Genomic DNA, 17780 nt, shown 5'->3' on the forward strand with positions numbered 1-17780 from the left:
AGCGAATATTGAAGGAAAACTATGAATCAAATCAAAGCACTCTTTGTGCATGTGGGTTGTCTAAAGGGTGTATCTCAGGAATGAATAAGGCTATTTAGATAGAAATTTCAGGGAATGTTGATGGAGTGACCGACTGAAAAGAATGCAATATGTGCATGTTACTACTACTACTACCATTACTAATACTGCTACCACTAGCCTACCATTACAACTACTACTTCTGATGTGATCAATTTAATACTATGAAGTATAAAGGACTAGGATCCACTTTCTAGGAAAAAGGATCTAATATTATTTGATCCTAGGATTAGGATCTAATATTATTTGCTGAAAGCTCAGCAGTTTAAGATTTTTTTTCAATGTAATTTTCTTTTTTTATTTTCAATGTTGTAATACCTACAAAAAACATTTGTAATATAACTCATTTTTAGTACAGCGCAAATGAGGCAATAGGCTTTAGACTTTTACAGTTAGGGGAGGGGGTAGTAACCGAACTCTTGTTTGCAATTTTCGTTCGTTTTAAGCTTGATTGGCATGTTTAATTTGAGTTTTAATCGCTTTAAAATTAATTTCATTTTGCATTAGTACCTATTGTATGTTTGTTTACTATGATTGTTTATTGAATTTCTGTTCGTTTTGGGTTTCAATTATTTTTTAATAGTAAATTCTGGTCGTTTTGAGTTTGAATTACTGTAGGAATTTCTTTCTGCTGATGTTAATTTTAATATGGTCTTTACTTTTCTCTCAAAAACTTGAAAGTTTTTTAATTAACCTTATAAGAACATAGATATTTTCACTACATTCTTGTGTTTACATTGAAATTTTGGTGGCAGTAATTGAGGCATTAACGTAGCACAAGCTCAAGATCAGAAATTCTTGGAATTCCTATCATGGGAAGAAAAGTTGGCAAATAGGCCAGAGTTCATTTTGGGGGGAAAAATTTCGGGAGTTGGAAAAGTTTGAAGCATTGAAGTAGGTGATGTGCTGGAAAAATGGAAAAAACGAAACTGGGAGGAAATTGCAATTTACTTAAGTTTAGTGTGGATGCATCCCCGCTTCATTTCTGAAGGTGGCTTCAGAGAAGTAACGGCTAAAGGCATCGAATACTCTAAAGCTATGAACTTAATAGACAGTGCCCAACCTCCCTGTAAAAATTTTGTTTTTCATCTTGATTCGTCTCACCCCCCCCCCCAATTAGAGTAAAAATTTCAGCTTTCCCCCTGCTTTATTTCTGCTGGATAGCAGAAATTGTGTCACCAACTCGATTTTCTTTGTTATGTTCAGTGAAGTAATGAACTATCTACATTATACATAATGTTATTTTGCTTATTTCATTTCAGGACCATTAAGACGTATGCTTGCTGTGAAGAGCCTTACTTAGATATAACATTTAATATAACAATGAGAAGGAAGACCCTTTTCTACACCGTTAATCTCATTATTCCCTGCATGGGGATCTCGTTCCTAACTGTGTTAGTGTTTTACCTACCGTCAGATTCTGGAGAGAAGGTAAGAATTGGAATCTATCGTATTACTGTAATGACCTAGGAATGCGAGCTTAGGAAGAAGATTTATGCAGGATTCCATTGTATAATAGAATGGTAGTTTTGGAGAGAAGTTTACATACTAATTAAGGTGAGAATGGGGAAATAATACGAGACAAGAGAAATAAATATAAAAGGAATCAAATTGGCAAGAAAGCTGAATCGCTAAAGGCTGATGATTTTTTGTGGAACAATTAAGGGGAAAAGTTACCTGGACTTGCATCAGCTGACAGAGAAAAGATAGAACACTGGTAGGTAAGAATACTTTAATAGCACCATGTGAGTGAGATTGACAGGAGAACAGGCCAAGAGAGAGGGATACAGAGAAAGATGTAGTAAAATTGACCTAGAAAGAGAGAGAGAGAGAGAGAGAGAGAGAGAGAGAGAGAGAGAGAGAGAGAGAGAGAATAGAGTAGCGAAGAGGAGGGGAAAGAGAGAGACATATTGAGACGAGAAAAAAGAGAGATAGAGAAAGAGAGACTGAAAATTGAAAAAAGAGACTACTAAAGTTGTTGTTTTACAGCAAAAAATGGCAAAAAGGAGGTATTTTGCAGTGGTTTGGTGTTATCTACTATTTAATAGAGACCTTGAGACTTTGAATTCTCATTTCATGGAGGCGATCCAGATAATATACAAAAATTGCATCGATAACTCCTAGTAAGAATTTTTTTTTTTCACAAAACACATAACTTCATATTCTAGCGGATAGGATTCAAAGGATTCCGTCGGACATCCTTTTGTAATGATGGAATTTTTCTGTTTTGGAAGTATATTTTTTGTTTCTTTTCTTTTAACTTGATTAGGGGTTTTCTCACATTATGACAAGAAGAAACACTGTTATAGAGTGCGAGTAAGGCTCAGAGAAAACTCTAGTCTTGACTTTAAATCAAATTATATGTGAGTCTTTAAGCCGTCCTGGCTGAGTGGTTGGCACGCTGGCATCAGAATTCTGTGTCCAAGGGGCATGGCTTCAATCCAATTTGTGACCAGTTATTTAATTTGGGACGGGGGTTAGTGGCGTGACTCTGTAAGCTCAGCCAGACTTGACCCAGCTCTTATTGGGGTATCTGAAGAAATCTGGGGAAGGTAAGCAGGAAGGGTGTGTGAAAGCTTAGGATGGTTGGCACCCCCCTATTACACTTTCTGGCTGAAGGGCCATGAAATGGAAATCAGCGCCGCCGGTTTGGACCTTACGGTTCTAGTACCGTCTTACTTACTACTTACTTACTTATATGTGAGTCTGTTTTTTTAAATGTATTGAAAAATCGAATGGCTAAACATAAATTAAATATTATATTTCAATTTAGTCCTCAATAAAATGTAAAATATGCTTTAGTCTCTTCGTGGGTTTGAAGAAATGCAACACCAGACCCATTTATGGCAATATTTCTTCGTTTTCAGTTTGGCTCTACTCTTTATTGTTTTTGCTGCTCGTTTTCGGTGTTCATTTACTTTCATTAAGTTTCATTACTTTCATTTCATTTATATTTACTCGTTCATTAAGTAGGACTCCCCTTTCATCTTAATACTCTAAGCCTTACAATGTCTTACAATTAAAGAAGTAGTTGGAGTAGTTTATAGTAACAGTAGTAGCATAAGGAAAAGTAGCAACTTTATTAGTCTTAGGAGTGACATGCATATATTACGATTTTGTCAATTGATCTTCCCTTTTAAGTATTCTCTTAAAGTTTCATCTTAATACCCAAATTAATTCTTGAGATACGCCCTTTTGACATTCTGCAAGCACATAATGTGTTTTAATTTAGTTCAAATTCCCCTTCAATATTCTGTTAAATTGTCACCTTCGTATGTTTTGCCTTAATTGTACTAGTATCATAGTAGTAGTGGTAGTAGTAGGAACAGTAGTAGTAGTAACAGTGTATAACTATTAGTAGTAACAGTAGTAGCAGCAATATTAATAACAGTAGTAACGAGTATATTTTGGCTTTTGGTCAACTGCATATCCCACTCATGATGCCCCTGAAGTTTTCTCTCGATGTAATAAGTCGTTCCAAAGATATTGCTGATGCGCCTGTATCAGCAATCCGTATGCACATAGTATATTTTGTTTTAGTTCAACTTTTCCCTTAATGTTTAATGTTCCCTTCCTACTTCCCTAATGTAGTAGTTTTAGTGATAGTAATGGTAATAGCAACATTACGTGTGGTAGCAGTAGAAGCAGCAGTAGTTGTAGTTATAGTCGGCTGCAAATATTACCTTTTTTTTCAATTGGTCATCTCTCTTATCATTTCATGAAAATTCCAAATTAATATACTCAGTCATCCCTGAATTATACCCTTTTGACAGCCTATATACACATAAAATGTTATGATTTATTTCAAAACTCCCCTCAACGTTTCCTGCAAGACTCATCTTAATGCCCTTCAAATTTTGGGAAAGTAGAAGTTAAACATGCATACGTTTTCTCAATAAAACATACTATAGATAAACGATGAACGTATTGCATAGCTTGCAGCCCTTGCCCAGAGACCTAGGGGGTGTCATCCCCAAATATATAATTTTTGAACTATTCAACAATGCTGAAAAAATTGATGTCTCAAAACTTTTTTTGGATGTTTGTTATGGGAAAAGATGGGCATGGGGTTCTCAAATCACTTTGACTCTTAAAAAAGGTACTATAACTTCCGATTTAAAATCAAATGAGACCAATCTGAATTTAATATGACCGCTCATTCCATAAAAACCTTATATTACCCCACGGCAGAACTTAAAGCCCTTGCCCCAGGGCTCTGGGGTGTTTTGCCAACCCTGAACACATTGTTATATGTTTTTTGGGCTATTTTAAACAAAATTGCCATTGCAAAATTTCATTCAGATACAGTTGTTGTAAAGAGTGGTAGTTTGGGGGGCTAGTTGACCTCCATCGCTATTGGCTGTTAAAAGGCAACTAGAACTTCCAATTTCAACCAAATGAGCCACCTTTAAAGTTTGTATAGCCATCCCTTACGTAGGAGCCTTAAATGCCTCTGGCACATAGCTTACACCCCTCACTCTCAGGCCCTGGTGGTCTTTATCAACCTCAAAGGTCTTGCTATACAATCCTTGGAACATTTTGAATAAAAGGACTGTATCAAATATCTATTTTGGATACATCTCGGGAAAACACGACGTGTGCGTGTGTCTGTGTGTGTGGGGGTGGGGGTTTGAGGAGAGATAGCTACGCTCTGATCACCTTGACTCTTACAAAGGGCCCTAGAACTTCTGATTACAAATCCAATTAGTCCCCTCCAAAGTATATACGACCACCCTTTCTATAAGAACCCTATATGCCCTAGGCCATAGCTTACGACCCTCGCCCTGAGGGATGTAGGGGGAAGGGGTGTCTTCCTCACAGACATAATTTCCGAAACACTCAACTATAAAAAAAAATTGTTATCTTCCAAATTTTGATTGGAGATGTTAAGGGAAATGATAACCCTAGAAGGCGGGGGGCGGTTGCTCTTTGACTTTGACTTGACTTTGACTCTAAAAAAAAGTCACTATAACTTACAGTTCCAAATCAAATAACCCCCATATGTAGTTTATACGACCGCACACTCCATAAAAGCCTTATATACTCTCATGCCATAACTTACAACCCTATCCCCAGGGCCTGGGGGTTTTTGTCAACCCTAGAGGCATTATTATATGTTCTTTGAACTATTTTCAACCAAATCTGCCATCTCATAATTTCAATGCATTTGGTGAAAAGAGGGGTTGTCGATGGGGGAAGGGTTAAACGCCCTCCATCTATTTTGACGGTTAAAAAGGAAGTAGAACTACCAATTTTCAACCAAAATGAGCCTATTCTAAAGTTAAACAACCATCCCTTCTGTAAAAATTGTAAATGCTGCGCGGCATAACTTAAAACCCTTCCCCAGGCTTTGGTGGTTTCTACCTACCCCAAAAGCATTTTTATATGATCTTTAGCCTATTTTGAATAAAATGATTTTCTCGAAATTTTTTTATTCCATGTATTTCGGTAAAACACGACGTGTTTGGGAGGGGGGCTGGCTGCCCTTTGACCACTATAACTCTTAAAAAGGGCACTAGAAATTTAGACTACCAATCCATTAAGTCCCCTATCGAAGTATACTCAGCCACCCTTTCTTTTAAGCCTTTTATACCCTCGAGACATAAGTTACAACCCTCACCCTGAGAGCTGTGGGGATGGGGGTGTCTTACTCAAAGACATAATTTCCGAATTCTTCAACTACAAGGAACAAAATTTATTTCTCCGAATTTTGATTAGATGTGTTTGGGTAAACGATGAGCAAGAGGGGGGGGGGCACCGGTTGCCCTTAAGTCACTTTTGACTCTTAAAGAGAGGATTGTATCTTCCAATTCCAAAGCAAATGAGCCCCATCTGAAGTTTATACGATCACCCATTCCATGAAAACCTTATACGACCTGAGGGTATGACCTATAAACCTATCCCCAGGACACTGGGGATTTGTATCAACCCTAAGGTTATTGTTATATGTTCTTTGAACTATTTTGAGCAAAATCGCTATATCAAAATTTTAATCAGACTGATTGAAGAGGTCAGAGAATTTAATTACCTCGGTAGTACAATTACCCAAGATAGGAATTGTGACAGAGAAGTCTTGCTACGCATAGCGTATGCAGGTGGAGCATTTTCTTAGCTGGAGAATATTTGTAGATGCAGATACTGCTCTCAGAAGTTGAAATTGCAAATGATTAGGAGTAATGTACTCTCTGTAGTTTTATGTGGATGCGAGTCCTGGGACTTTTTAAAGAATGCTGAGAAAAGACTACTTGACTTCAAGAGTAATTGCCTGCGTAGAATCCTTTCGGTACATTGGACCGATAGAGTAACGAATGCTTAGATTACAGCTGATACCGAACAACCAATGGTGACCGACGAGATCAGAATGAGAAGATGGAAGTATTGAGAGCATATGACCCATATGTGAGAAGGACGCCTCCCACACGATTTACGGTATTGAACCCCATTTGGCATTCGAAGGAGTAGAAAACAACGCATAACACTTGATAAATACAAAGAGAAAGAGGCAACGAGTCTCCAAACCATTTTGAATGAACTTTGGTCTTTGGCACAAGATCGGTCAAGTTGAAGGTCAACCGTTGCTGCCCTCTGCACCCCCCAGGCGTAGAAGGATCTAAGTAAACTAAATAAGTACTAAGAAATCAAACTCGTTTGGTGAAGAGGGGTAGGGGGGTAACTGAGAGACTGCCCTTCATCACTTTTGACTCTTTAAAAGGAACTAGAACCTCTAATTTTCATCCATATGAGCCTCTTCTAAAGTTTATGAAACCATCCCTTCTATAAAAACTTTAAATGTCTCCTGGGCATGACTTAGAGCCCTTGCCTCCAGGCCCTGGGGTTTGTTTCAACCCCAAAAAGCGTCTTTATGCGGTATTTAGACTATTTTAAATAAAATGACTGTCTCAAAATTTCTATTAGAAGCATTTTGGGACAATATGACGTGTGTGTGTGTAGGGGGGGGGGGGTTTAGCTTCCTCTGATGAATTTGACCCTTAAAAAGGCCACTAGGACTTCTGATTATCGATCCAATGAGCCTCCTTCGAAGTTTATCTCACCACACTTTCTATAAAAAAAACTATATGCCCCAAGGCATAACTTACAACCCTTGCCCTGAGTGCTAGGGGGAATTTTTCATAATCAAAGACATCTTCTTCGGACCTTTCAAATACGTTGAACAAAATGTATATCTCAAAATTTTGATTGGGAGGGGTTGGGGAAATAGTCGACATCGAGGAGGGCATTTGACCTCCGATTACTTTCGACTAAGAAAAAAGGCACTAGTCCTCTCAATTTCCAATCAAATAAAGCCTTTTTCAAGTTTCTATGACAACGATTTCTATAAGAGCCTTATACGATCTAAGGGTGTAACTTACAACCCTTGTCTTGAGGGCTGTGGGGGTGGCTTTTCATCTTCAAAGATATAATTTCAAGACCTTTCAACTACGTTGAACAAATGGCAAAGATCTAAGGGAAGATCGATATTTTTCTTTTGAATCATGAGGAACAATGTCCATCTTTTAAACCCAACGTCGATAAAAAATTTCTGGTAAAGTTCGCCCCTCTCCTCCTGGGAAAATTCCTGAAGATAATCAAGACACCCCAACACCTTTCCACCTTTTATGCCAGAAAGCACGAAGATTTAATCTTTTATCAAGCAACTCATGGTAAGTATGATGCGACGTGGCTTGATAGTAACCGAAATTAAAAAAAATGGGATTTTGATGTCAGTATATGTATCAAAAGAATTGGTTTATTACGGAAATTCCGAACACATAATATTAATTAAGTTTAGTACTACCCATCAAAGGCTACAATCCTGAGTAAATCAGTACCTGTTTGATATATCATAGGACTTGAATGGAGATTATTACTGCTCGTCTTAAGCTTTATTAAATAAAAAAAAACAAGTTTTTTCTAACTGAAAGTAAGGAGTGACATCAAAATTTAAAACGCACAGAAATTACTTCGTATATGAAAGAGGCTGCTTCCTCATCAACGCCCCGCTCTTTACGCTAAAGTTTGACTCTTTCTCTCAATTCTTCTTTCTAAAACAGTAAAAAACTTTAGCGTAAAGAGCGGGGCGTTGATGAGGAAGCAGCCTCTTTCATATACGAAGTAATTTCTGTGCGTTCTAAGTTTTGATGTCACTCCTTACTTTCAGTTGAAAAAACTTGTTTTTTTTATTTAATTTCTGAACTTTTTTGAATCAATGCATGTTTTGATTTTGGCTCTCTGCAGAGGAATAATCAAAACGAAATTTGCATATTTTTTTTTTGGCTCAATGGCTTTCTCATAATTTTGATCGAATGATTTTGAGAAAAAAGAGCGGGGGACGAAGCCTAGTTGCCCCCCGATTTTTTGGTTAATTAAAAAGGCAACTAGAACTTTTAATTTTTTACGAATCTTTTTATTGGTAAAAGATTTACGTAACTTATAAATTAGCTTACGTAAAGAACTTTTGTATTCTCATGTTTTTATTACCTATATGAGGGGATTCGCCCCATCGTCAGTTCCTCGCTCTTTACACTAAAGCTTAAATTTTATCCCAATTCATTAAGAATGACCCCCTGAATCACAAAAGCCGTAGAATAAGTAGTTGAAATTACCGAAAATACTTTAGCGTAAAGAGCGAGGTATTAGAAGGAGGTGAGCCCCTCATATGGGTAATAATTTCTGTTTGTTTTAAGTTTTATTGCTGTTCCTTACTTCCAGCTGAAAAAGCTTTTTCACTTTTATTTTTTAATTGTTTTTTTTTTAAATAATGCTAGTAAATCCTGCTCTCCCTTCATGGAAATTTTCTTCTCCCATTACAAATTCTCGAAGGAAAGTTCCCCCAGCATATCCCCCTCTTCTCAACCCCTCCCCCAAACCAAAAAAATCCTCCTGAAAACGCCTGTATACTTCCCAATAACCATTACTATATGTAAGCACAGGTCAAAGTTTGTAACTTGTTGCCCCTCCCATGGGGACTGTGGGGGAATAAGTCGTCCCCAAAGACATAGTTATAAGGTTTTTCGACTACGCTGAATAAAATGGCTATCTCAGAATTTTGATCCGTTGACTTTGGGAAAATAATTAGCGTGGGAGGGGGCCTAGGTGCACTCCAATTTTTTTGGTCACTTAAAAAGGGCACTAGAACTTTTCATTTCCGTTAGAATGAGCCCTCTTGCAACATTCTGGGACAACTGGGTCGATACGATCACCCCTGGGGAAAAAAACACAACAAAAAAACAAATAAACACGCATCCGTGATCTGCCTTCTGGCAAAAAATGCAAAATTCCACATTTTTGTAGATAGGAGCTCAAAACTTCTACAGTAAGGTTCTCTGATACGCTGAATCTGATGGTGTGATTTTCGTTAAGATTCTATGTTTTTTAGGGGGCGTTTCCCCCTATTTTCTAAAATAACGCAAATTTTCTCAGGCTCGTAACTTTTGATGGGTAAGACTAAACTTGATGAAACTTATATACTTAAAACCAGCATTAAAATGCGATTCTTTTGATGTAGCTATTGGTATTAAAATTCCATTTTATAGAGTTTTGGTTACTATTGAGCCGGGTCGCTCCTTACTACAGTTCGTTACCACGAACTGTTTGATTATGGCTCTATTTTGCTGTTCGAAAAAATATTTTTTTTCAGTTTTTTTTTTTAAATAAATATAGACCAAAGTAGATAATTATTTATTTCCTCTTTAGGCTATACTTTTTCAGGAAACTATGCTTATTGATCTATATATATATATATATATATATATATATATATATATATATATATATATATATATATATATATATATATATATATATATATATATATATACATATATACATGTCCAGTTTTGATGTGGATTAATTAAAAAAAAAACAGTTTTTTTAACTGAAAGTAAGGAGCGACATTAAAACTTAAATTGAACAGAAATTACTCCGTACACGTAAGGGGCTTTTCCTCCTCAATGCCCCGCTCTTTACACTAAAGTTTGACTCTTTCTCTTTACTCTACTTTTTAAAACAGTAAAAACAGTAAACAGTGGCTATCAGAATTTCGATCCGGTGACATTGGGGAAAAATGATGGTGGGAGGGGGCCTAGGTGCCCTCCAATTTTTTCTGGTCACTTAAAAAGGGCACTAGAACTTCTAATTTCCGTTAGAATGAGCTCTCTTGCAACATTCTAGGACCACTGGTTCAATACAATCCCCCTTGGGAAAAAGAAAAAACAAACAAATAAACACGCACCCGTGATCGGTCTTCTGGCAAAAAATACCAATGTCCATATTTTTGCAGATAGGAGCTTTAAACTTTCACAGTGTGGTTCTCTGAGACGCTGAATGCGATGGTGTGATCTTCTTTAAGATTCTATGACTATTAAGGGTTGTTTTTCTCTATTTCCTAAAATAAGGCATATTTCCTCAGGCTCGTAACTTTTGATGGGTAAGATTAAACTTTACGAAACTTTTATATTTTAAATCAGCATTAAAATACGATTCTTTTGATGTAGCTACTGGTATCAAAATTCCATTTTTTTTAGAGTTTCGTTTACTATTGGGCCGGGTCGCTCCTTACTACAGTTCGTTACCACAAACTGTTTGGTATGATGTGTCTGGTTTTATAACATTTTAGATGTTTTAAAAGCTTGTTGAGGTTCTTTCTTTCCCTTTGTTTTCTGTTGAAGATATCTGTTAACAATAACACAATGTATATCCCAATAGTGACAGTACATTAACTTTTCCCGTAGCTTTTTTATTAATAAGTGTATGTCTCTTCTTTTTCGTTTTCCTAAATGCATAGAGCTAGGCCTATTTCAAAGCGAAAAATCCCAAATTTTAACTCCTTAGTATATGACCAAGGGGAATTAGAGAGATAACTCATGCTTTTATCCTTTTAAGCTTTCATTCTGTTGCTTTCAAATAAAACTTCTGTGTGGACAGTAGTGGAATAAGACTGTATCGATTTTTAACTAGCAGTAAGCAACCAGCTTCAACAGCTCACTCCGTTAAGCTTAAAATCTTCGAGGATAAGCAAAGAGTATTCATGAATCAATATTAAAATGATGAGAAATGTCAATGCAGGTTTTTACATTTTAAACAAGAAATGAGATGGAACGATTGAAGAGAGCAAACAAGAAAGGAAGAAAGAGAGGGACGCAGAGAGGAAGGCACAAAGAAAGAAGTAAAATTGAGTGTTTAAATCAAGGGTCAAAGGCAATAGGTGATAATTACCGTTCTATTATAATAACAAGTCAAACCACCCAGATCCTCAGTGGCGTTATACTTCTATGGATCAGGGCTGGGTCTTCCGTGAACACTTAGCTGGTTTTTGCCCTGGAAGATCGACTTGAGCAAGACTTTGGAGAAATATCTGGAATACGGCAGCGACCCACACCAGCTTTTCAATGAATTCAAATAAGGATTTGACCTTATTTGGAGAAAAACCCTCTGGTATATTCTCCTCCGTTACAGAATTCCACGACACCTTTTGGATCACTATAAATTGAGCATCCAGGTCATGAATATTGATGATCTCACTGACAGCTTCTAACAGTCCACAGTAGTCGTTCAAGGGTGCATCTTGTCCCCAGAACTGTTTTACCTCTTTCGCACACAAGTTTTTGATCCCTGATGCAAACAACTTGTGGAACAGATATAGGGGGTGTCCTGACAGACAAACTAGGCTATGATAACGAAACCGTTGAAATGACTGAAACGCTTGAGGACCTACAAGTCGTTGCTAACAAAGTCCTCAAAATACTCTGATTATCCCCACCACAATAGGATCAGGTGAAACATGGATGTTGAAGGTAAATGCAGATGCCAACTCACAGCCTTTGGACCACATTTCTGTTAATACCTGCTTTGATCGAACCTCATGTATCGAATTCATTGAACATCTTAAACTCTGATCAAAAGTTCTCATCAAATCCAACTCCAGATGACTGTGGGTCATACAGGAGACAAATTCACGCCATTATTAAGAAAGAGGCCCTAAAATGACCTCCAAGGACGGATGAGCCTTAAGTCAGTAAGTCAAACCATTGGGTGCTAAGAGGCCTAATCTAGATTTTAATAACCGTTAACAACCCCATATAATCCAACTTCAGCCAACACAGAACCAATCCAAGACAAATGCATTTTGTGACGATAGTATACCAGCACTGTCGGGCATAAGGTCCCTGTAAGTCTGAAAGCCCAAAAGAGGCCTTAGGAGACGTTACCGTATTGGAAGAGTATCAGGCAAGAGAAAAGACTCGGGTAAGCTAGGTGTAACGCCTAGAAGTCCAACTTTCTGCATTTTCAGTTGGACCTCCTCTTTACTAATGGATTGAGAAATGTCCCAAAGCGGAACAGTTTTATTTGTTGGGGTCCAAAACAACAAGCTCAGCACTGAAAAGGGTTTCAGAAGAAACGGATAAGACCGAACTAGGATCTATCAACAAAGAGCAAAGACCTCTGTTAACCTTGGTTACAACCCAGTTAAAATATTCCAACAATATTTGACAAAACGCCAGGGTGCTCAAAGCTGTCAAATCAAGAAAGGAGCAAAAAGAAATGTACCAAATTTACCATTTGAATTATACTTTTTACGTGGCTAGATTATGAAAATACTCCATGTCTGTCTCTGTCATTGAAAAATCTATTTCTGCATCTATTTTGTATACCAAACATTTGATTATGAAAAATACGGTATAAGATAACTGCACCTATCTCAGCACAAACACCAGACCATTACTAGGTAGCACTTCTGCTTTACAAAGCTCATGAAGAACAAAACACAGACAGTTCAGTCACAGCATACCAAACATGTTCAGCAACTGCAAAAGCAAATATTATAAGCTACCTCAATAAAGGAAATTCAGTATAAGCGATAAACTAACTAACTCTAATCCAGCGTGCTCAGCTTAGAATTTTAAAGCCTTTTTCACTCTGCAGCATCTTTTTTTTTATACAGTGAGATCTATGAGAGATAGCACATCATGCTTATATGCTACCCTAAAAAGACTAATTCAATGTCGGCGAAACTTGTGCTCTGATCCGCAGATAACTATTATGTGGTAACTAGTATTCCGTAGATTTTATACTTTTACATATTTTCTCAATTCACGGTATAACTTTGTTGAAGCATAGGCTACACATTTTAGAAAACACTTCTAAAATTTTACTAAAGAAACAGCCCAACTAACCTTAACAACCAGTACAATGCTATGTATTATGGTTGCAGAAGTAGCTGAAACCTAGGAAAGAATGAACCACAGCCCATAGTAACCTTAAATTGAAAAAAGTGCTAAAAAAAACTGCATAATAAGAAAAAATTGCCATCTGTCACTGATGCTGGAAAGGTAACTATTATTTTGGATAATCTTAGATGTAAGCCTTTGTGGCCAAAAAAATTATGGTGATTTCAAACAAGAGCCTGAAACCCTTCTTTTTTCTTTTTTTTCTACTGGGGCTAGTGGTTCACGAGAACATCATAGAAAGATGTCTCGCGGTTCATTCGAACAAAAATTAATAGTTCTAGTGCCTTTATTAAGGATCAATAAGATTGAAGAGCAGCTAGAGAGGGTGTAGTGTCTAGAATAGAGTGTAAGACTTTGAGTCAGAGTATTATAGGTTTAAATTCCTTGTCCAGCAGTTTTCAAGCAATTCGTGGTAACGAACTGTAGTAAGGAGCGACCCGGCTCAATAGTGACCAAAACTCTAAAAAATTGAATTTTGATATCAATAGCTACATCAAAAGAATCAAATTTTGATGATGATTTTAAATATATAAAATTGATCAAGTTTAGACTTACCCATCAAAAGTTACGAGCCTGAGAAACTTTGCCTTATTTAAGAAAATAGGGGAAAACACCCCCTAAAAGTCATAGAATCTTAACAAAAATGACACCATCAGATTCAGCGTATCAGAGAACCCTACTGTAGAAGTTTCAAGCTCCTATCTACAAAAATGTGGAATTTTGTATTTTTTGCCAGAAGACAAATCACGGGTGCGTGTTTATTTGTTTTTTTTTTTGTTTTTTTTCTTTTCCCCAGGGATCATCGTATCGACCAAGTGGTCCTAGAATGTTTCAAGGGGGCTTATTCTAACGGAAATGATAAGTTCTAGTGCCCTTTTTAAGTGACCAAAAAAATTGGAGGGAATCTAGGCCCCCTCCCACGCTCATTTTTTCCCCAAAGTCAATGTATCAAAATTTTGAGATAGCCATTATGTTCAGCATAGTCGAAAGCCATAATAACTATGTCTTTGGGGATGACTTACTCCTCCAAAATCCCTGGGGGAGGGGCTGCAAGTCACAAACTTTGACCAGTGTTTACATATAGTAATGGTTATTGGGAAGTGTATATACGTTTTCAGGAGGATTTAATTTTGTTTGTTGGTGGGGCTGAGGGGAGGGGGCTATGTTGGAGGATCTTTGCTTGGAGGATCTTTGCTTGGAGGAATCTGTCATGGGGGAAGAAAAATTCAATGAAAAGGGCACAGGATTTTCTACATTACTATAAGAAAACAATGAAAAATAAACATGAAAACGTTTTTTCAAATGAAAGGAAGGAGTAGCATTGAAACTTAAAACGAACAGAGATTATTACGCATATGAGGGGTTCTAAAAATACTTTAGCATAAAGAGCGAGGTATTTAGGAGGAGATATATACCTCACTCTTTATGCTAAAGTATTTTTAGTAATTTCAACTATTTATTCTACGGCCTTTCTGATTCAGGGGTCATTCTTAAAGAATTGGGACAAAACTTAATTTTTAGTGTAAAGAGCGAGGTATTAACGAGGGTACAAAACCCCTCGTATACATAATAAAAATATAAGATTATGAAAGTTTGTTATGTAAGTTAATTCTTAAGTTACGTATATTTTTTACTAATAAAAACGTTCGTTAAAAATTAAAAGTTCTAGTCGCCTTTTTAAGTAACCGAAAAATTGGAGGGCAACTAGGCCTCCTTCTCCACCCCTTATTTCTCAAAATCGTCAGATCAAAACTAAGAGAAAGCCATTTAGCCAAAAAAAGAATTAATATACAAATTTTATTTTAATAATTTATGTGCGGAGAGCCAAAAACAAACATGCATTAATTCAAAAACGTTCAGAAATTAAATAAAAAAAAACTAATTTTTTTAGCTGAAAGTAAGGAGCGACATTAAAACTTAAAACGAACAGAAATTACTCGGTATAGAAATGAAATTTCCCCTCCGCAATCCCCCGCTCTTTACGCTAAAGTTTGACTCTTTGCCACAATTCTACTTTTTAAAACAATTAAAAGCTTTAGCGTAAAGAGCAAGGGATTGAGGAGGGGAAAACCCATTCCATATACCGAGTAATTTCTGTTCGTTTTAAGTTTTAATGTCGCTCCTTACTTTCAGCTAAAAAAATTAGTTTTTTTATTTAATTCCAATCATGGATTTGTCCCTTTTATGTGACTATGTGGAGAATCTGTCTTTATCAAGGGTGACGATGGTAATTCTTAACCAATGCTGTTTTTTATACTATACCAAAATTTACGATTAACCGCCAAAATGTGAGTGATTTTGAGCTTTATTTCTTAAATAAGTTTTTGATAAAAAAAACTGGACTCCTGTTTTTATATTTTCTTTAAGCATTTCAGAAATAAATTAAATCAAGTTATTCAAATTTGTCAATTTGCTCTTTCTTTTGGTCAACACAGTCCTCGAAGAAACGGTTGTAAGTTGCTCAATTTGCCCATTGTTTACATATAGCCTAGTATTTGTCATTGGGAAATGTACAGAAGTTTTCTTGGAGTGAGATCTTTGCAGGGGGGGGGATTTTCAACGGAAAGATTTTTCCATGGGAAGAAATGCTTCTGGAGGAACTTTCCAAGAAAAATTAATACGAGGGAGGAGGATATTCGGGCATTATTTGAAAATTTGTCAGACATCAAATTAAAAGAAAGAATCAACTGGAAGTAAAGAGCAACATTAAAACTTAAAACGAAAAGAAATCATTCCATATATGAGAGGCTACCACCCTCCCAGAGATAAACTAGAAAGCTATGGCAGTGTTGCTTCTAGATTAAATTTAAATTAAAAACGATCAAACATTAATTTTATAAAACTAAGCTTTTCTGAGGGAAGTAAAGAGCAAGGTTGAAACGCCAAAGGAACAAAAATTATTGCTTGACAGTCTATCTAACATATATTAATAAAACTACTGCAAATAAACAAACTCTTTATATTTTCCCATGTTTTTATGACTATAGAAAACTAGCCCTTTACTGAAAACAAAAAAGGCCAAATATCAAACAGTTCGTGGTAACGAACTGTAGTAAGGAGCGACCCGGCTCAATAGTAACCAAAACTCTAAAAAATGGAATTTTGATACCAATAGCTATATCAAAAGAATCGCATTTCAATGCTGGTTTTAAATATATAAGTTTCATCAAGTTTAGTCTTACCCATCAAAAGTTACGAGCCTGAGAAAATTTGCGTTATTTTAGAAAATAGGGGGAAACGCCCCCTAAAAGTCATAGAATCTTAACGAAAATCACGCCATCAGATTCAGCGTATCAGAGAACCCTATTGTAGAAGTTTCGAGCTCCTATCTACAAAAATGTGGAATTTTGCATTTTTTGCCAGAAGGCAGATCACGGATGCGTGTTTATTTGTTTTTTTTTTTTTTTTTTTTTTTTTTTTTTTTTTTTTCCAGGGGTGATCGTATCGACCCAGTTGTCCTAGAATGTTGCAAGAGGGCTCATTCTAACGGAAAAGAAAAGTTTTAATGCCCTTTTTAAGTGACCAAAAACATTGGAGGGCACCTAGGCCCCCTCCCACGCTAATTATTTTCCCAAAGTCAACGGATCAAAATTCTGAGATAGCCATTTTATTCAGCGTAGTCGAAAAACCTTATAACTATGTCTTTGAGGACGACTTACTCCCCCACAGTCCCCGTGGGAGGGGCAACAAGTTACAAACTTTGACCTGTGCTTACATATAGTAATGGTTATTGGGAAGTATACAAGCGTTTTCAGGAGGATTTTTTTGGTCTGGGGGAGGGGTTGAGAAGAGGGGGATATGCTGGGGGAACTTTCCTTCGAGAATTTGTAATGGGAGAAGAAAATTTCCATGAAGGGAGAGCAGGATTTACTAGCATTATTTAAAAAAAAAACAATTAAAAAATAAAAGGGAAAAAGCTTTTTCAGCTGGAAGTAAGGAACAGCAATAAAACTTAAAACAAACAGAAATTATTACCCATATGAGGGGCTCACCTCCTTCTAATACCTCGCTCTTTACGCTAAAGTATTTTCGGTAATTTCAACTACTTATTCTACGGCTTTTGTGATTCAGGGGGTCATTCTTAATGAATTGGGATAAAATTTAAGCTTTAGTGTAAAGAGCGAGGAACTGACGATGGGGCGAATCCCCTCATATATGTAATAAAAACATGAGAATACAAAAGTTCTTTACGTAAGCTAATTTATAAGTTACGTAAATCTTTTACCAATAAAGAGATTCGTAAAAAATTAAAAGTTCTAGTTGCCTTTTTAATTAACCAAAAAATCGGGGGGCAACTAGGCTTCGTCCCCCGCTCTTTTTTTCTCAAAATCATTCGATCAAAATTATGAGAAAGCCATTGAGCCAAAAAAAAAAAAAAATATGCAAATTTCGTTTTGATTATTCCTCTGCGGAGAGCCAAAATCAAAACATGCATTGATTCAAAAACGTTCAGAAATTAAATAAAAAAAACAAGTT

At 36.5% G+C, this 17780-nt stretch overlaps 1 protein-coding gene across 1 annotated transcript in view; it reads left to right on the top strand.

The window, feature by feature from the left end:
• The window catches only part of LOC136030844 (acetylcholine receptor subunit alpha-like), a 131661-nt gene that overhangs the window by 79588 nt on the left and 34293 nt on the right, over positions 1 to 17780 (top strand). Inside the window, exons 6-7 of the mRNA XM_065709889.1 lie at positions 1341 to 1509; positions 2560 to 2630. Of these exons, the coding sequence (XP_065565961.1) occupies positions 1341 to 1509; positions 2560 to 2630 (240 nt within the window). The remainder of the gene's footprint in view (positions 1 to 1340; positions 1510 to 2559; positions 2631 to 17780) is intronic.

The sequence above is a fragment of the Artemia franciscana genome, chromosome 9 (genome assembly GCF_032884065.1).
Source record: "Artemia franciscana chromosome 9, ASM3288406v1, whole genome shotgun sequence".
Taxonomy (NCBI): Eukaryota; Metazoa; Arthropoda; class Branchiopoda; order Anostraca; family Artemiidae; genus Artemia; species Artemia franciscana.